At 43.1% G+C, this 20,947-nt stretch overlaps 1 protein-coding gene across 6 annotated transcripts in view; it reads left to right on the top strand.

The window, feature by feature from the left end:
• Positions 1-17,995, top strand: part of KCNMB2 (potassium calcium-activated channel subfamily M regulatory beta subunit 2) — a 276,413-nt gene extending 258,418 nt beyond the window's left edge. For all 6 annotated transcript variants that reach the window (XM_087725214.1, XM_087725213.1, XM_087725217.1 and 3 more), the window contains exons 4-5: positions 4,177-4,372; positions 16,934-17,995. In XM_087725214.1, the coding sequence (XP_087581340.1) occupies positions 4,177-4,372; positions 16,934-17,218 (481 nt within the window). In that variant the 3' untranslated portion in view covers positions 17,219-17,995. The remainder of the gene's footprint in view (positions 1-4,176; positions 4,373-16,933) is intronic.
• The last annotated feature ends 2,952 nt before the right edge of the window (positions 17,996-20,947 follow it).

The following is a 20,947-nucleotide window of genomic DNA, read 5'->3' as shown; positions in this document are numbered from 1 at the left end:
CCATATTTCACACGTTTTTCACAAAAATGGGGTGCAGGGGCAGGGTTTCAGGAGGCCAAAAATAGCACCAACATTTCCATGTTCTTTTTTTGGGGGGGGGAGGTGCATCTTATACTCTGAAAAATATGGTACTTTTTCCTGACTAGGTTAGAGGGCTGCTCATACAAACAAGCTTCATTATAGCTTCATTATATGACTGTTGGCTGCGGCTACCCAACAAAACCTTTCCAGCTTCCCTTCCATGAAGCCACTGTTTCTTCTGCCAGGGTCACAGTCGCCTCAGCATCATTTGGTGGCCTGCTCTGAATTTTAATGCCCACAACACCCTGACAAAATCCTAAGAGAACATATAAGCAGGGAATAACAGCCCTGAGTTGCAAATCACCATTTCGCATCTAAAAATGGAGGTGTGGGCATCTGTCCTTCACTCTCCTGTCCCTTGATTTGAGAAACACAGTAACTTCTGCAGTCATCACTATGAGCATTTACCTCATATCGCTCATCATTTGCAGATAAAATCCAATTAAAAAGCCAGCTAACCCCCTGCATTTACATTTCAAAATCACCCTATTCTCAGGCATCTTTAATTATTCATCCCTACCAATTAAAGTTATGTTCAGTTGACTCTCCACTCGACTCTCCAAATAATAATCTACATTCTATGCTTTGCATCGAAACATTGTAGTAATCTAATATTGTACTAGGCCAGGGGTGTTAAACTCGATTTCATTGAGGGATGCATCGGGGTTGTGTTTGACCTTGAGATGCTGGGGTGGGCATGACCAAGGTAGATGTGGCCAGCTCAATGTCACTCGTATCGGGGGCACCTGTGGTGGCCCAAGCACTCTGCCAGCAAAAACAGGCTCCCGAGCAGGGGGGGGTGGCTGCTACAGGTTCACCCAGGTTCGGGGGAACCTGTAGCTAACGTTATGGCCAGTTTGGAGAACTTCCAAATCCCACCCCTGGCTGGCCCCGCCCACCCCACCCTTCTCAGTAGTCTCCATCCGGCCCGTTTTGGATGCAAGGTAAGTGCAGGCCCTGTGATGAGGCTCCGGGAGGGGGAAAAACAGGCCTCAGGTGTGGGGGAAGGAGTTTTTGCCCTCCCCGAGACTCGAGGAAAGCCTCCAGAGCCTGGGGAAGGTGAAAAATGGGGGGGGCGCTATGGTGCAGGAGGCCAACTAGGCCACACCCACCATGGCCACGCTCACCCAACAACCAGGCAGAGAACCAGTTGCTGAAATTTTTGAAGCCCACCCCTGCTCCCGAGCTCCATTTTTGGCTGCGATGGCCTCCTGCAACCCTCTGCCAGCGAAAACAGAACTCGGTTTTCACTGGCAGAGGCACCGCAAGCCATTCCTTTGCTGTTTTCAGTGCGGCCTTGCAGGCCAGATCTAAGCATCCCGCAGGCTACATCTGGCCCCTGGGCCTTGAGTTTGACACATCTGTACAAGGGGTACACTGGGGTAAAATGCTGGATGTTATCTCGTTCTGATGAATAAAGAAGCAATAACCAAGTTAATACAAGTCAAATGAAGACAATTAATACAAGTCATATGTGCGTCAGGATAATGTTGCAGGATCCAAAATGGGTCAGTTAGCAGGACCAGCGGTTTTGTCTTCCGAGCTTTCGGACTCGTGCTGGAGCCCATCCTCAGGGAATTTCTCCCTCACCAGAATGTATAATACAGATATACAAATCCTAACGCAAATCTTTTTTTATGTTTGTGGGAAGCATTTTAAGCTATAGATAAATAACAGTCAACACTGAGCCAGTAAAATAGGTATAAAATAGGTCATAAAAATATGTAAAGTAAGGAGGATTGAAATTAAATGACATTCGCCCAGAATCGGCCCACATCAACAGCATTTTCTCTCGCCAACATGTGGTCTCCATAGATGTTGAAGGACATCGTATGCACCGTAGCATACATGAGACAGGTTGTTCTTCTCCACCTTCACGCACAAAATTGATGCTCAATATAGTGATATTTGTATTAACTATAAATATCACTGTATTTAACTGTCATTTTTGCAAAGTGTTTTCAAAGGGTGCCCCACATCTGTGATAAATGGTCGAACTTACTATAAATTTATCGGGTGGACTTCTTGATGAGAACAGGCCGTTCTAAAGAAGTTTATTCTAAATTTATCATGAAATTGCCATTTTAGCAAATTAAATGTTTTGGCTGAACTCTAGGACGCGGTGGCTCAGTGGCTAAGATGCTGAGCTTGTCGATCAGAAAGGTCGGCAGTTCAGCGGTTTGAATCCCTAGCACTGCGTAACAGTGTGAGTTCCCATTACTGGTCCCAACTTCTGCCAACCTAGCAGTTCAGAAGCATTTAAAAATGCGAGTAGAAAAATAGGAACCACCTTTGGTGGGAAGGTAACAGCGTTCTCTGTGCCTTTGGCATTTAGTCATGCTGGCCACATGACCATGTCTTTGGACAGAGCTGGGTCTTCAGCTTTGAAACGGAGATGAGCACTGCCCCCTAGAGTCAGGAACAATGAGCACATATGTGTGAGGGGAACCTTTACCTAGGATTATTCCATTACAGGGAGATCATGTCTGAATACAACATGATGGAAACATTTGACCAAATACTTGGGTCTTGTCATAAATATTACAATGCCCTTGCCTAGATTTATGCTTGTTGCCACTACAAACTTTCTGCTCCGTTTCAAAGCTGAAGACCCAGCTCTGTCCAAAGATACTGTATTTTTTCTAGTCAAAGTATAGTCAGCCAAGAAATGTGTAGTTTTTCTCATCTTATTAAAGAGTAACTTATTGTCAAGGCCTGTTCTGTTTTCCAATGATCAAAGAAAGTTTATCCCCAATTAAATGTGTTTTGCATCAGGTCAGCTGCAGAAAATCCTAGGCTATTCTTGTTGTGGTGTGGGTGATAAGATTCAGGTGATTTCATAATTGAAAACTGCACCCCCTTTGGGCATATTTGTCCTTTTATCTGGTTTGGCCAGCCATTTATTGTCTCTCCATAACTTGTCAAGTTTCTAATAGCAATAGTTAGACTTATATACCACTTCAAAGGGCTTTCAGCCCTCTCTAAGCGGTTTACAGAGTCAGCATATTGCCCCCAACAACAATCCGGGTCCTCATTTTACCCACCTCGGAAGGATGGAAGGCTGAGTCAACCTTGAGCCTAGTGGGATTTGAACAGCCGAACTGCTGAACTGCAGTCAGCTGAAGTAGCCTGCAGTGCTGCATTTAACCACTGCGCCACCTTGGTTTCTGCATTTGTAACACTTAAAATGATTGCAGCAGTACATTTTGAGGGTCAAGAAATATGGCTGGGCATCTAAAAAAAACCAAGGCTGTCAAACTGTCACTGTGCATCCAGGGCAGTGGTGGGATACAACCCGTACGCCCTGGTACAAGCATACCGGTGCCTGCTGGGAGCACCAGGTGCCATTCTCTCCCTCCTTACCTGTATTTGAGCCAATTGGGGTTTTCGCGCGCACACATGGAGCATACCACGCAGGGGTGGGTTCCTGCCAGTTCTAATCTCTTCTATAGAAGAGGTTCCACCAATCTACAGTGCCATTTAGAACTGGTTCCAGCTCCGTCTCCCCCCGCCCATCCACACATCATCAAGATGAAGAGCGAGAGGAGGAATTCTGGGAGTTGAAGTCCACAAGTCTTAAAGCTGTCAAGTTTGAACACCCCTGGGGTTTTTCTTTCTAAAGCGTTAGGGGTGCAAGGGTCTTGTAACTTGACAGCTTTAAGACTTGCGTACTTCAAATGCCAGAGTTCCCGAGCCAACATTTTGGTTGCTGAGCAAGAGCATTGTTAGGTGAGTTTCACCACATTTTACAAGTTGGCCACACCCACCCAGTCACATGGCTGGCAAGCCACTCCCACCTGATCACATAGCCGGCAAGCCGCTCCCACAAAGCAGGCCACACCTACAGAAGAGGTTCTAAAAAAATTTGAAACCCACCACTTGTACCGCGCCTGGGCGACACTCCGCCGAGGAGCTGGAGCGTTGCAGGCAGTAAGTATGCATGCATGCGTTGCGCACGTGCTGCAAGCGTGCACATGGTGGACGCCCGGCCCCGTTGCAGCGTACTGGTTGCAATGGGATTCGGAACCCACCACTGATCCAGGATCAAAAATGACATAGCTGTATCATTGTTGTCCATCCCTCTTTCTTTGCCAGTGTTTGGACGGAAGAGACCCAGTGCACACTCCTCAACATCTCCATCACGGAAACCTTTAACTGCTCGTTCAGCTGTGGTCCGGAGTGCTCGAAAAACTCTCAGTACCCCTGCTTACAGGTCTATGTCAATGTTTCCTCTTCAGGGCAAAAGTACCTACTTTACCACACAGAAGAAACCATCAAGATTAATTCTGAGGTAAGAACATCATCCGATGTCAAAAGAAATGCACTCTTTGGGATGTGGGAGGGATGAGATTCAGGGTGTTCCTTTTTTTTTTGAGTCCAGATTCATGGAATCTAATTTTCCTATATGCAATTTAATCCCTAGCTGTGTTGATTTTATTTCTGATTGAAATTTCTAGTACACCATGAAAGACAGAGAAAACATACCAGAGGTGGGTTGCCCCCAGTTCGGCCTGGATTGGGTAAACCGGTAGTGGTGATGATGGGAGTCTCCGCCTACCTGCCTGGAAGCTTCTGAGCATGCGCAGAAGCGTCCCACGCAAGCACAAGTGAACCGGTAGCACCGGTATTTGCAACCCACCTCTGAAACATACAATATCTGAGCTGCAAAACTCCAATCAACCATTGAATGACACTAATGTTAGAGCTTTCTGCATGTCTTTGCTGTGATTACGTGGTTCGCAAAGGGTAGCATTAAATATCTATATTTGTGGAATCCTTGATGTTCCCTGAGCTTGGTTGTTTTCTTGCAGACATTTCATTGTGATGATGTTACCTAGTCAGGTAATGAAATGTTCACAAGATAGATAGAGGTATAGGTATAGGTAGAGATGATAGAGATAGAGATAGAGATGAAGATGGAGATGGAGATGGAGATGGAGATGGAGATAGACATAGACATAGACATAGAGATAGAGATAGAGATAGAGATAGAGATAGAGATAGAGATAGAGATAGAGATAGAGATAGAGATAGAGATAGAGATAGAGATAGAGATAGAGATAGAGATAGAGATAGAGATAGAGATAGAGATAGAGATAGAGATAGAGATAGAGATAGAGATAGAGATAGAGATAGAGACAGATAGATAGATGATAGATGATAGATGATAGATGATAGATGATAGATGATAGATATAGGTAGGTAGGTAGGTAGGTAGGTAGGTAGGTAGGTAGGTAGGTAGGTAGGTAGGTAGGTAGGTAGGTAGATAGATAGATAGATAGATAGATAGATAGATAGATAGATAGATAGATAGATAGATAGATAGATAGATAGAGATAGAGATAGAGATAGAGATAGAGATAGAGATAGAGATAGAGATAGAGATACAGATACAGATACAGATACAGATACAGATACAGATACAGATACAGATACAGATACAGATACAGATACAGATACAGATACAGATACAGATACAGATATATATGATACACATATAGAACAGGGGTGTCAAACTGGATTTCTTTGATGGCCAAATCAGAATTGTAGTTCTCCTCAGTGGGCTGGCCGGGGAGGGAAGGGGATGGCCGCCTGGGCAGTCTCTGGCAGCACTTTGCCAACCACATTGGACACTGCCAGGGCCACGCGCAGCCCCCCTGTGTCCTGTTTTGGCTGACAAAGTGCTGCCAGAAGCCATCCAGTTTCAAAACAGGCCGCACGGAGGCCGTGCGCAGCTCCCCCTGTGCCCTATTTTGACTGCTAGAGGCACCGTGGGTCAGTCCTTTGCTATTTTCAGGCTGGCCCCACCGGCTAGATTTAAGCACCCTGCAGGCCGGATCCGGCCTGTGGGCTTTGAGTTGACACCCCTGATATAGAATATAGAAGTATAGACAGTCTCATCTTAGAGATTTAGACTAGGTGGTATTCCAGAAATATATAAGAAAAGAATGGGAAAAGGTGTTCCATAGAGAGTGTGGATACAGATATTATACATCTGAACTCATCTTTTCCTGGGTTCACACAACTTTTGATTCAAGGAAATGCCTAGAAAAATAATCTTTTCCTCTTTAAACCCAGATCACACGCCAGCCCTAATATAACACAGTAATAATATAGGGCTATCCATTTTTTTAAAAAAATCCAAAATTGTCTTCTATAATCACTTATCTAATCTTGCAGCAAAGTTTCCCCCCCCCCACCCTTTGCTTACCCAGATGAGGGGCTCATGCATCACACTAAATTATAAATAGTTCATTAGATTTTGACTTCATGTATTTTGTGAAGCAAGTCATTATAGTTTATAAACCATAAGTAGCCTAGATTGATGTATAGGCTGTGGTTTATTCCACAAAGCATGATTAAGCAAACCATTAGTGTGATGCATGAAAGGAAGGCTAAGTTGATTCAAATAAATTTGGTAAGTGCTTTACACAAAGTCAGATCAATGGTTTGTCCAGCTCATAAGTGCCTTCAGGTGGACTGGCAACACTTCTGCAGAGCTGATGTCCTTTCAAAGATGGTAGATCAGGTGTCGCCAACCCATGGCTCCAGAGCCGCATGAGGCTCTTTTGTCTCTCTGCTGTGATTCCCTGTCAAGTGATCCCACCACTGGCTGGCCCCACCCCCTCGCCCTCCCCTCCCAATCACTCCTCACCTGGTCTGAGAATGTGGGGGATGGAGACTTGCTCCATATTCCAGAGCGGGAACAAAGGCATGAATTTCCTCCACCTTCTATATTCCCACCCTGTGCTGAAAGCAAACAGGTCCAAATGGCTCTTTGAGTGTTTAAGGTTGCAGATCTCTGTGCTAGATGCACACTAGGAACTTTTTTTTACTCAAAAAGTAGCCTTGGGATTATGAGCTACAGCCAGGGGTGGGATTCAGCCAGTTCGCACCTATTCGGGAGAACCGGTTGTTAACTTTCTAAGCAGTTCGGAGAACCGGTTGTTGGAAGAAATCTCCTTTTGTTTTTTTCCCCACTTTACAGGGCTAATCCTGTAAGGAAGGCAGGAAGGAAGGAAACATTCTGGTGTTGTTTCTAGCCTAATCTTTATCGCCCTGCTTACAGAAACTGCCTCTCCGGTTAACCCTTATTACATTGTAACAGCTAAGGCGAAGCGCCCATCGACCTGAGTGACGTTGAATTGGCCATGCCCACACGGTCACATGACCACAGAGCCACACCTACCCAGCTGGTCATTAGGGCAGAGAACCGTTTGTTAAATCATTTGAATACCCACCACTGGCTACAGCCCCATTTCTTTTTATGCTGAAAATATAATGGAAGTTACAAATACAGAAAATCACACTTTGAATGGACTGCGTGGACAGCTATGTCATATTATTCTGCACGTCACATTTCCAGTCTGTTATTTGCAGTTTTTCCTCCAGATGGCCATTTGTCTTTTTGTGCATGTGTATAGGGGCACCGGAGGTCCTTTGATTTTGCATGGATGGCGTTCAGGGAAACAGTCTGTTCATTATCTGCTTTCAGGCACACAATGATACAAAAGTCCTTGCTAACATAGACAGCTAATTGCCTGAGATAGGGCAAAATCAGAAGCCCGGTCCTGTGATTGTCAGCTGATGTATAATTGCTGCCGCCAAGCATAACAGATTTGTGCATCGGTCTGGTGCTGTTTTGTTTCTTCGTGAGACATTGTTGGCATACAGAAAAAGAGACCGGTTCTATTTCAGCAATCGCTCTGTAAGGTGGGAAGTGCTGACAGGTTTTGTATGCAATGAGCTTGGTCCAAGTACACCAGGGTTCTCAGTGCCTCTGACCATGTGGTGTTATGGTCATGGCTGTCCTCTCCAAAGAGTGCTCTTCAGATACAATGCAATACAATACAATGCAATAGCAGAGTTGGAAGGGACCTTGGAGGTCTTCTAGTCCAACCCCCTGCCTAGGCAGGAAACCCTATACCGTTTCAGACAGATGGCTATCCAACATCTTCTTAAAGACTTCCAGTGTTGGGGCATTCACAACTTCTGGAGGCAACTTCTGTTCCACTGATTAATGGTTCTAACTGTCAGGAAACTTCTCCTCAGTTCTAAGTTGCTTCTCTCCTTGATTAGTTTCCACCCATTGCTTCTTGTTCTGCCCTCAGGTGCCTTGGAAAATAGTTTGACTCCCTCTTCTTTGTGGCAACCCCTGAGATATTGGAACACTGCTATCACGTCTCCCCTAGTCCTTCTTTCAATTAAACTAGACATACCCAGTTTCTGCAACCGTTCTTCATATGTTTTAGTCTCCACTCCCCTAATCCCCTTTGTTGCTCTTCTCTGCACTCTTTCTAGAGTCTCCACATCTTTTCTACATTGTGGTGACCAAAACTAAATGCAGTATTCCAAGTGTGGCCTTACCAAGGCATTATAAAGTGGTATTAACATTTCACATGATCTTGATTCTATCCCTCTGTTTATGCAGCCTAGAACCGTGTTGGCTTTTTTGGCAGCTGCTGCACACGGCTGGCTCCGATTTAAATGGTTGTCCACTAGGACTCCAAGATCCCTCTCACAGTTACTACTGTTGAGCAAGGTACCACCTATACTATACCTATGCATTTCGTTTTTGTTGCCTAAATGTAGAATCTTACTCTTTTCACCATTGAATTTCATTTTATTAGATAGTGCCCAATGTTCAAGTTTGTCAAGATCCTTCTGTATCTTTAGCCTATCTTCTGAGTTGTATTACAACCTCTACCATTCTTGACCAGCCTAGGCTGGTGAATCGCAGAGTTGTAGGCCTAGCATGGTGTTTCTCAACCTTAGCAACTTTAAGATATGTGGACATAAAGTCCCAGAATTCCCCTAGCCAGCATGCTGTTCCTGCATACTTAGGAGGCACTAAGAGAATTTGAGAAGATTTCTGCTTCTCCCCTCAATAGCCCCCAGCTTCTGCTGCTGATCCTCCACACAGCCCAAAGTTCCAGCCTAGTTGTAAGACACATCCAAATTCTCCATGAGAACCAAAAGAAAGAATGTGGTTAAATTCTAGAAATGGCAGGTAGTGTGGAGAAAGCTAGAATAACTTTTAGTAGCACGGTGGGTGACTGTTCTGACCCAGCTCCCCAAACACGACTAATCCTCTGAAGTGAACTCAAAGATTCCTTTAATTAGAAGTGCGGGTAGCACCCCCCAAAAGTTCACACTGCAGGCTAACAAGTCCGGAAGATGAATAGTTGTCTACCACATCTTTTATCTCTGCCTTTTAGCTAGGGTGAGGTTCACTAGCAGCGGTGGGTCTTCCGTCCCAAGGATCGGCCCATGGATTTCCACTGTTCTCCTCTCCTTTGACTTCTGGGCTTCCACACTGCACCCAGCTGTTTCTCTTCTTACTCATCAGTCACCTCCAGACTTGGGGACTGTTGACTCTCCATCTGAGGGCTGATGGACGGCCCAGGCTCTGCCTGCCTCTCTCTCTCTACCAGCTCCATTCCCTGTTCCCTCTCTGAGCTCTCAGGTTGCCTTGATGCTGACCATAACTCCCACACTGCCTCCTCTTCTGATTCGGTTGCTGGAGGGGCCGGCGGCCAACAGGACACAACAGTGGCAGCATCTTGTTAAAAATATAACATGGCGGCAGGAAGACATAGCCATTAGAGAATAGGTTATGGGCAAATTGTTGGCCACTGTTGAGAAGCATCATTTCTTTACTGCAGAGAAGCATGAACATTCTGGTTCAAGAAAAGCAAATGTTACTGCTGGATGAATGGTCTGCTCCAAAGGAAGAAAACCTATGGCTTCCAAATACTTTTTTTAAAAAGCATATTTATAAGATTAAGATTAAGATTTAGTTTATTTGTATGCCGCCCTTCTCCGGGAGGGACTCAGGGCGGCGAACAACTCAAAAGGGGAAAAGGGGATACAAACACAATACACGTAATTAAAATACACAAGAGTCATACAGCCATACAAGTTGAGAGGGGAGGGGAACTCATCAACCCCAGGCCTGCCAGCACAGCCAGGTTTTGACGGCTTTCCGGAAGGCCTGGAGAGAGGTGAGGGTCCAAATCTCCGCGGGGAGTTCATTCCAAAGGGCCGGAGCTGCTACAGAGAAGGCCCTCCCCCGGGTGGTAGCCAGATGGCATTGGCTGGTAGACGAAACCCGGAGGAGGCCGACCCTGTGCGATCTAACAAGTCTATGGGAGGTAACTGGCAGCAGGCGGTCTCTCAAGTACCCAGGTCTTATAACATTGTCATAAGTGGAAAACTATTCACTGTGTGGGTAATTTCAATTGAAAAAAAAAGATGGCTGGGAAACTCCATCCTGCTACCAATTTTACAGACAGCTTCTTAATTAGGGCTATTTAAGAGGAAAACTACACCTGGTTGCCCATACTATCTAACCAGGCCCTTAGCTATTCAGCTACATTAGCTGTGCAAATCTCAAATCAGTTTTGGCTATTTGTATTCACAATTTAATCTTCCCAGTAATCACTTCCTTTGAATTTGGCACAGGTGTAGTTATTCTGCCTTCAGCATAAGGTGGTTTTTATAGATTATGCTTGCCTTACTAAGATTTTTTTTCTTCTTCTTCCCTTTTTTCCTTTCTTGCTTTGACCATATTGTTGTACAAACTGAATTGCAAATCGGTGTTACTAATGCAATGTCCCTTGATGGTATAACTTGCCTTTCAGTCTTCGAATAGAATTAAAATATTCTTTGCTTTCATATTACTAACACAAATCAGCTCCAAGATGGAATTATTGATCCATATAGGAGACAGGAGGAGAAGGAGAAGGAGGAGGAGGAGGAGGAGGAGGAGGAGGAGGAGGAGGAGGAGGAGGAGGAGGAGGAGGAGGAGGAGGAAATGGTTAGCAGCAATCTGAGTAGATTAATGATGTTCCTATACTCCTTCAGGCACTGCTAACCAATTTTCAGAGTTGAAAGATGCATGGAACTGGGCTCTCTATTAGCTAAAGCCTGATACACAATCTACCTTCTCTTCCAAAGTGGGGTACAGATGTTATATTACTGAATCCCTGTACTGAATTTTACATGATTTCCATCACAATCCCCAGGAGGGAGTCTCATTCAAGGGAGCTTGAAGTAATGTAATTTCCACCTTTCTCTGAGAGCTTAAGGGAAGGTGAACTGTATGTATCATCCAGATAGATTCTATATATTGGTTCTGTTAAGTTCAGGAACTCAGGAGTCAGGGCAGTTCAAATGAATGCAGGTTTATTGCATGCTAACACTCCCTACAAGAATCTGAACTACTAATGGTCAAAGCAAACTGGCAATAGATAAACCTCAATGGAATTCAAGATGAATGGCACTTAAATCTCTTGTGGGCACAAAGAGACTCATGACCAATGATATGTTTGACTCCTCCTTTGTACTCATCCTGGTCATCGCCTACATGTTCCTGCAACACTGCTGAACAGCAGACTCTGAATTGCTTCTATAGTTAATGTATTGTATCTAAGGTGCGAGGAACTGTGTGTTAATTCCTGCTAGAGAGTGTGAACCGCATAGAATAACATCAGTCTGAAGATTTCTAATAAGAATGGAGCCAATCAGGTAGGGCCTCCAGGGTGAATGTTACCATTAGGAAGAGTGAAATTGATGTTCAGGTAGCTGATTTAAGAATTCCCGAAAAGGTATTTCTTCATGTGTTTTAGTGTTTGAGGGTTACTCAAGGAACAGGACCTTCCTTCCTTCCTTCCTTCCTTCCTTCCTTCCTTCCTTCCTTCCTTCCTTCCTTCCTTCCTTCCTTCCTTTCCTTCTTTTTCTTTCCCTCTTCATTCTCCTTTCTTTTTCCTCTCCCTCTTTCCTTATTTTTCCTTCCTTGCTCTCTTCCCATCTTTCCTTCTTTTTCTTCGTTTCTCCTCTTTCCCTTTCTCCTTTCCTCTCCTTTCTTACATTCTCAAATGCAACATTTCTCTTTTTGTTTTATTTTTAGTTTATTTTGCTAGCCCTCTGCCAGCAAAAAGGAGCTCAGGAGGGCCGCATATGATCTGAGCTCCATTTTTGCTGGCAGAGACACTATGGGCCGGTCCTTTGCTGTTTCCAGGGTGGCCCCGCGGGCCAGATCTAAGCACCCCACAGGCCAGATCTGGCCCGCAGGCCATGAGTTTGACACCCCTAAGCTAGAGGAACATCTATTCCATTAAACCAAATGCCATCCTTTCCACATTCAACCTAGGAAAAAAGACACTCATATCCACCTAATTGTCACTTTATTCCCAATTTTAAAGAAGCAGTCTCAGAGCCAGTGATGAAACTGACATTGATGGAGAAATAGTGATACATCCCCAAATATTAGTATCGGCAATCAGGGGTGGTTTTCACATACCTTCCTGTTGTGACTCGGTAGGAGCCTTTGGAGCTGCTATCAGACTGACACAGAAATCTCCTGTGAGTGGTTTCAGGATGCTCACAGGAGAAGATAACAAGCAGCTGGAGCTCATTTAGGATCTCCTCCTGTGGATAAAAGACTGATGGTGCCACGCCTTAGGTGCAGAAGTCAACGTTCGTTTGTTCGTTAGTTCAGTTCCGTGCCTGTTCGAGTTCGTGTTCATGATTCAAAGAGGCACTTGGATAAGTGATTTGCTTTCTGTAAACCTGGTTTGCTGTAAGAGCTTTTTGTTTTTGCATTTGCTGTTTAACTTTTTGCCAGAGAATTGATCTATGTTCATTTTGGGCTCGCAGCCAGCGAAAGCCGGGAGTGATAAAGACATTCCTTTACAAGCTGTGTGTGGCTGTCGTTTCTGAACGAACAAGGTGGGGGTCAGAACACCTTCCCTACTGGTTCACAAATGTGTGCATGCCCAGCCTTCTGTGCATGTGTTTTGCTCAAAAAACATCCCTAAACAGAACAAAATAGAGCCTGGGCAGGTGTCTAGATAGACCCCACCCCACCCATGATTTCCACTACTGGTTCAGGCAAACCAGTCTAAACTGGCAGAATGCCATCTCTGCCGGCAATCCACAAAAGTCAACACAAAGTCTTTTCTTCTCCTTTGAACACACCATCTTCAGGTGCCTAAATGCTGAACACTACAGCTCATTTTTGCCTCTTGCAGTTACACTCGCAGAAGAATGCATTTTGACCTTCATGAATGAAGGAGTGAGCATTAAGACCTGCTAATCTAATGGGACTCTTCTTCCTTTAGCCGCAGTGTCAGTTTTTGCAAGAAATTCATTCATTCATACTGAAATATCTCTCTTACGGACTCCGGTTGGCTTATGCTTGGCATCAGAGAGGAATAAATCTCTGCTTTGCTATTGCTCTCGGAGGAAGACTGTTGTGACTGGTTCTTCCGTTGTTTTATATTCTTCTCCAGATTCTTCTCTGAATATTTTTTTTTAAATTTAACTGTCTAAAAGTGTCTCATTAGCTGGAGACTGTGCTTGATTGATTAAGATTCGGGGAGACAAAATTGCATTTTGGTTTACTTACAGTCTCTAAATCCAGTTTGTGCCTCAAACAGGAAGTATGAGAGTGAATATGAATGAATAACACTTCCTGTCTTCATAAGCTTTCTGTAACACTGAAAAAGCATTAATATAGCCAACGCACTAGATTGGGGTAAGATGTTTCCCTCAGACATATTCCTTGCATTATCACGATTCTTGCCTCACCTGATTTGCATGGGGGGGTTATTTTTAGAAGCTAGAAAATAAAATCATAGGGCACAAATGTCTCTGAGGTCTTCTAGTCTAAGCACCCCCCTGTTCAAAGCAGGTTACACCATAGCAATAGCACTTACACTTATATACTGCTTTACAGTGCTTTACAGCCCTCTCTACAGCTGAGAGCCGAGGTGGCGCAGTGGTTAGGGTGCAGTACTGCAGCAACTTCAGCTGACTGCTAGTTCTGCAGCTCGGCGGTTCAAATCTCACCGGCTCAGGGTTGACTCAGCCTTCCATCCTTCCGAGGTGGGTAAAATGAGGACCCAGATTGTGGGGGCAATATGCCGACTCTGTAAACCGCTTAGAGAGGGCTGAAAGCCCTATTAAGCGGGATATAAGTCTAACTGCTATTGCTATCTAAGCGGTTTTACAGAGTCAGCCTATTGCCCCCAACAATCTGGGTCTTCATTTTACCCACCTCGGAAGGATGGTAGGCTGAGTCAACCTTGAGCCTGGTGAGATTTAAACTACCAAACTGCAGGCAGCCAGCAGTCAGCAGAAGTAGCCTGCAGTACTGCACTCTAACCAGTGGTGGGATTCAAATAATTTAACAACCGGTTCTCTGTCCTAATGATTTCTTCCAACAACCAGTTCACCAAACTGCTCAGAAAGTTAGCAACTGAAGTAGTGCGAACTGCCTGAATCCCACCATTGACTCTAACCACTGGGCCACCATGGCTCATCCATCCCAGTCAAATGGTTGTCCGGTCTATTCTTGAAAACCTCCAGTGATAGAGCACTCACAACCCCAAGAGGCAAGCTATTCCATTGATAAATTATTCTCACTGTCAGAAAATTTATCTTTATTTCTAGGTTGGATTTTTCTTTACCAAACTTCTACCTATAACTCCTTGGCCTGCCCTCTGGTGCTTTGGAGAATAATTCAAACTCCTCTTCTCTGTGTGACTGCCCCTCAAATACTGAAAGACAGTTGACATGTCCCCCCATCTCGAATCCTTCTCTTTGATAGACTAGCTAGATCAGTGTTTCTCAACCTTGGCAACTTGAAGATGTCTGGACTTCAACTCCCAGAATTCCCCAGCCAGCGAATGCTGGCTGGGGAATTCTGGGAGTTGAAGTCCGGACATCTTCAAGTTGCCAAGGTTGAGAAACACTGAGCTAGATATACCAAGCTCCCTCAACCTTTCATCACAAGATTTAACCTCCAGGTTCTTCCCCATCTTTGTTACTCTTCTCTGCACTCTTTCTAAGGTCTCAGCATCTTTTTTTCTATTGTAATGACCAGAACTGTGCACAGTATTCCAAGTGTGATGTCACTAGTTGTGTTATAAAGCAGTTGTCAAGATTGAATTCGCGTATGCTTCCTGTGAATATTACTGCCTTTCAACTTGCCAAAGAACTGGTGGGAGGGAAGGGGAAGAGGGAATGCAGAAGCTCCAGATTTCAACCATGAGAGCCAAGTAGCCACCAAAGACCCAGTTGCAGGTGTCGGCCAAGACATGAACTGCTCTCAAAAGAAAAGAACGATTCATAATTAGACAATGTGACTTGTCCGGTGGGAGGAGGGGAGAACTCTATTCTTTAACTATGCAGGGTTGCGCGGGAAAAGTTAGAGGCTGGTTTTGCATTCTTCAGTGGTGAAATGATATGCTCAATAAAGTTTTGCTTTTCGGATTTCAAAGTTCCTGAACGTGTCTACGTTTGTTGGGTTTGTTAGTTGGACCGTTGACAGCAGTGTTATCATTTCTTGTAATTTTAATGATATCCTTCTGTTGATGCAGCCCAGGAGTTTTGGCTTTTTGGCAACTGCAGCACATTGCTGGTTCATACTTTAGCTGTGGTCCACCTATTTAAATATACTGTTCTTTCCAACATTGTGTTACATATTCATTACATACTTTACATAGAGACCCTTGCAAAAGGGCCAACAACAGCTCTGCTGCGCCCTGATTGGCTAGGACGCAGCAGAGGCTGTTGCTAGCCGTACTCTGTTCCTGATTGGCCGAGGTACTGCGTCAGCGGTTGCTGCCCAGTCCTCGGCCACTGATTGGTTGTTAACTTGTTACAGTCTAAGTATAAATACCTTGGTGCGAGCTTGCCTATTTTGAATCGCTGTCAGTTCTTTTTCGTGTTGAATAAACTCGTGTTGTTGTTCTAACCTGGCTCTCGCGTCGTTCCTGCCTCGAACCTCAAAACATGCTATTTTGAAAAATAGTATGTTGGAAAACACATGTTTATAGCAAAGCTTTGGGGCTCCATTAAGGTCTCACTAGATCTCTCAGTAGTTCACCTTCATGGGTGGTTTTTGATTGGCCATGCTCACCATGGCAGCCATTTTGTTGACAGGCAGGTTTCCCTAGAGCAACCATTTTGAGCCTCATGTTCTCAACATTCCAGATGAGCTCTCTCAAAAGGGGTTTTGTATTTTGACCTAGAATGGTTATTGAAGCTAAGCAGTTGTGAACTGCAACACTTTTGACAAGACTAGATATCAAAACTCCATTTAAGAGCCGACTTTGGAGAAGGAAGATATATGGGCAGCAAAATTCTAATACCCCTTTTGGTCAATCTAAGTATATTAAGAATTGTGTTATGTGAGTAATGTACTTTCAGTTTCTATGTATGATGTATCATTAGAACTGCCAACGTTTTGCATTATTGCCTTGACGATTCCAAAAGCACAGATGAAAGGTATGTCTACCATTGAAATCACCTCCTGAAATGAAATATGTACATGGGACATGTTGTGTGTGTGGTTCCCACATTGGGTAGTCCTGATATCTAATGACTATAGAAAGTATAATCCAACACATTGTGAGGATAATTGTTAGGAAAGGAGGTATTAGCAATTCTTCATAACAGTATTATTTTCAGAAAAATTAAAAAATTGATATTTAGTTTTAACATGACAGATGTGATTGGCATGGTGGCCTAATGGTGAAAACGCTCGCCTCCCATTCGGAAGGTTGAGGGTTCAATCCTAGGTAATGGGAGATATTTCATTCCCAAGGGGCAAAGAAAAAAATGCTGTGAACTCCATATGGTGTCAGGAAGGGCATCTGTGCAGTAAATTCTCAGCTCCACCCAGTCGCCACAACACTACCCCAAACTAAGGTATTACAGGGTCATAAAAAGGAAGTTAAAATGAGAGGTGTCAATTAACATCATGCTTGAAATGAAAGGCTTTTGTTCATCTCAGAATGCACTATATTTCTCTTTTTTCATTTGTCTTTTTCCATCCCTACAGTGTTCTTATATACCCAAGTGTGGAAAGAACTTTGAAGAGTCTTTGTCCCTTGTGAATGTCGTCATGGAAAACTTCAAGAAGTATCAACACTTTACCTGTTTCTGTGACCCAGAAGGCATTCAAAAGAATGTGTTGCTAACCAAACTTTATAGTTCCAATGTGCTGTTTCACTCACTCTTTTGGCCAACATGTATGATGATAGGTGGACTTGTCATTGTTGCCATGGTCAAGTTGACCCAATACCTGTCTCTTCTTTGTGAAAGGATCCAACGGATCAACAGATAGGAGCAACCTAGCTTCTAGGATTTGACTTACCGCTGAAATACTGTTGTTTTTTTTCCATTCTTCACCAAAGAACCTTAAGTTTGTAATGTTTCTGTTCTAAGTTCTTTATATTTTTATGAAGTAGAGCAATAACGAAAAAGGCTGTTCTATATGCAAATGTGATGATACTCTTATGCAGACAATGAGAGAGGGAATTATGGTTTGCGTTGGCCATCTATATGATCTTGATTTATGCTGCAACTTAGTTCTTTTTCTTCTCTTCTTCTTCCTCTTCCTCCTCTTTTTCCTTTTTCTACAGCCAAAACAGGGCTCAGTGTGATCCTTTGCCAAGCCTTGTTAACAATTGAATCATCATCTCAGCACAAATCTGTTTTGGAAGGTTCTCCAGCCTGGTCACATGTCTTCATGTGGACCATTTAAGTTCCACTTAGGTATTGGGAAGGGGAGGAAAAAATTGGAGTGGGGGAGATGGTGAAAGGTAAGAACTCCATTTGTTTACCGGAACTGAAACTAAGATGGACGATTTGACCTAGAAATCTTTTGCAGGTACAGAATATTACAAACACAGGGGAAAGCCAAAGACACACATTGCTGAACCACCCAGGCCCAAATCTAATGGAGCATAAATAATCTCATTTAAATTCCACTGAAATCAAGAAAACGTTTTTGTAATGAATTACCGTATTTTTCAGAGTATAAGACGCACCTTTTTCCCTCAAAAAAGGGTGAAAATCTGGGTGGGTTTTATACACTGAATGCAGCATTTTTTTGCCTGCAAAAAAAGCCTTTAGGAGGCTTATAAAGTGCTCCTGGGGAGTTGGAGAGGGCAAAAAAAAACAGACCAATATGCTCGTTTTTGCCACACACACACACACACACACACACCAGCCTCCAGGAGCACTCTATAAGCCTCCTAAGGGCTATGCATGCCCTTTTTTTGATTAAAAATGGACAATTTTTGCTCATTTTTGGAGGCCCCCCAGCCCCCAGGAGCACTCTACAAGCCTCCTAAAGGCTATGCATGGCCTTTTTTTGACAAAAAATGGGCCCATTTTCACCAAAAACGGGCCGTTTTTTGGGAGGTCTGCAGAGTGCAAAAACTTTTCTTTTAATTTGCCTCTTCAAAATCTTGGTGCATCTTATACTCTGAAAAATATGGTATTTTATTGGCATATGAGCACAACTTTAATAGTGGGAGGATTCAAATTTTTGGATTAAGGCAATAGCATTTATGTTAACTTCATACTCAGGGTTAAGCTTTCCTTTCTGGCATTTTACATATCCACTGAAAGGTTTATTTATTTGCAGTATCTCATGGATTATTATCTACCAAAGCTATCGCCAAAAAAGAGAGGGGGGGGGGGCGGGAGCAAAATCCAAGATCTATAAAATTTGTCAACTATTTTTCATTTTCTATTCTAGTCTGAGCCCTGTTGGCAGTGATGGGACCAGATAACCTCTTGCGTTCAAGTTTATTATGCATATTCTTCTTGCATTTACTACCATATCACTGTAAAGAAAAATTTAAAAGAAAGAAAATCACAGAGGTGGTGTTGTTTTTTTCATTTTTTACTTCCAACTGTTTTTGATTTTTTTATGGGACATTTAAAAAAAATACTAGACAACAAGATAAAAAATATATTCTATCTAGTGGTGTATTGTAGTATGGCTATGTTATGTTTTATTATTTCTTTTATTAACTGGAAAGTGAGCAGTACTCTTCTTGTATTTCACAGTGTCCAAATCTGGATATAACCATCACAAAGAAAAGATTTGGAGAGAGATGGCTTAGATGCAATTAGAGTGGGCTTTGCAGTTTGAATAAGCTTAGGTGGTATTGTAGTTATCTTGGAGGGAAATTCCTCTATAGTCTTGAGAGGCCATGACAACGGTATGTACAGTAGGGTAATGCTACTCCTGGTAAAGATTATTTCTTCTTAGTCATTTCAGAACAATTTTTCCCCCAATAGCATTTTGAAAAAAATATATACTTTAAACAAACTTCTATACACCCTGAAGGGGAACCAAATTAGAAGCATGCATAGGCCAACCTTATATTGTGGAGAAGCTAGATTATTCTCCAGAAGATAACAACCTATAAGGCTGTCTATATAAGATGAGCGATTGCAAGTGGTCATATTTTATTTTATTTTCACGGTCTGTGTTTTGTTTGATTGATATATGTCCCCCTTTTCTGCTCTGGCAAGACCTCAAGATGTATTGAGCCACACAGTCGATTGCTATATAAGAATAGCAATGAGGTCAAGAAAATTTGGACAGCTTGCAGCAACACTGAAAATATTAAAACAAGTGTAGGAGGAAAGAGGATAAACCTGACCTGAGTAAAATGTGGGTAGTATATGAGTAAGAAGCATCACATTAATACTTGGTTGAGCAAAAGTGCACAGTGGAATGAAGATAGATTATTAGCGGAGTGGACGATATTCTGTGTACCACTGTACCTTGGTACTCAACTGCTTCAGAACTCATCAAATTTGGTAATCGACGCATTTTGACACAAAAATGTCCTGATACTCAGTATTTGTTTGGTATTCAATGTGATGCAAAAGGAAGTAGGGGACAGTCGGAGAAGGCGGACAGGAAGTAGGCCAGGCTGGGAAGGTCATTTACATAGAAAATGGGACAGATCGGAAGTCCTTCCTAGCTGAAACAAAGGGTTATGCGCAAGGGTCAAATGCTACCAGTTCGCCCGAACCAGTAGTTTAAAAAAGCTACTGGTTTGCCCAAACCAGTAGTAAAAACAATGCTACCAGTTTAGGTGAACCAGTATTTCTGATGATCAGCTGTGATGCTCGATTTATATTAGGTAGAAAGTAGGATTTCCTGCTTTCTCGCTAATCTAAATTGTGTAGCACAGTGGATTCCACCCTCTCCATCCTCCCACAGTTCTACTTACCTTTGCAGGCGCACTTGATATCAGGCTCCGCCCACCTACCCAGAGGTCATCACATTCATTTTTGATGCTCTGCAGATGTGCAGACCGGTTCGCTCACATTTGCGAACCGGTAGCGAAGGTAAGTAGATTTCACCCCGATCATGTGATACGTCACATGGTTTGTTTGATACTCATCCTTTCATTGTGCCTTCTGGAATCAATTAAGGACAAATACTGAGGTACCACTGCAATTTGAAAATGATAACGTGAGAAAAGGTTTATTTGGGATCCAGTAGATTATCATGAGGATTTAAAAGGTTGAGGATATAAAGAGCACAAATACATTTTTCTATCCATCTCTCCTCTGCCTAATTACCAAGAATCACAGTTTACTTAAATTATATCTATAAGGACAGTCTTAGCAGTTCCTGGTATTGAATTCAGCTCCAAGGGTGGAATATAAGGTATCTGTTGATCACTCTCTTGCATTCTACAGATTTTTAACAACAAAAACAATTATTTAAAAATGTTTTGAAAGTATAATTGTTTCCTTTTTTTTTTTCAAAAGGAGAAAGCACATTGGATTTGCCAAGCTCATCCATTAGCTGAGTAATTCTTTATTCCCCGTTATGTAATGTCAACAACTTTTATGGTGTTACAAGATTCCATGAAATGTGCACGTGTTGTCTGAGCTATAGAAGTCTGCAGCAGTGAAACTAATCTTTGATCTTGTAACCCATAATGCAACATTTTTTTCCTCAGGCAAATAAATTCCTGGGTGTGTAATCAGGACTTCAAAACAGTGTGATTTGGTACTCAATTAAACCTTTGCG

This window comes from Thamnophis sirtalis, unplaced genomic scaffold, assembly GCF_051295495.1.
Source record: "Thamnophis sirtalis isolate CommonGarterSnake01/CBP01778 unplaced genomic scaffold, rThaSir2_p1.2 scaffold_11, whole genome shotgun sequence".
Classification (NCBI taxonomy): domain Eukaryota; kingdom Metazoa; phylum Chordata; class Lepidosauria; order Squamata; family Natricidae; genus Thamnophis; species Thamnophis sirtalis.
Note: the sequence above shows the minus strand (reverse complement) of the source record. Positions and strands in the feature narration are given on the sequence as shown.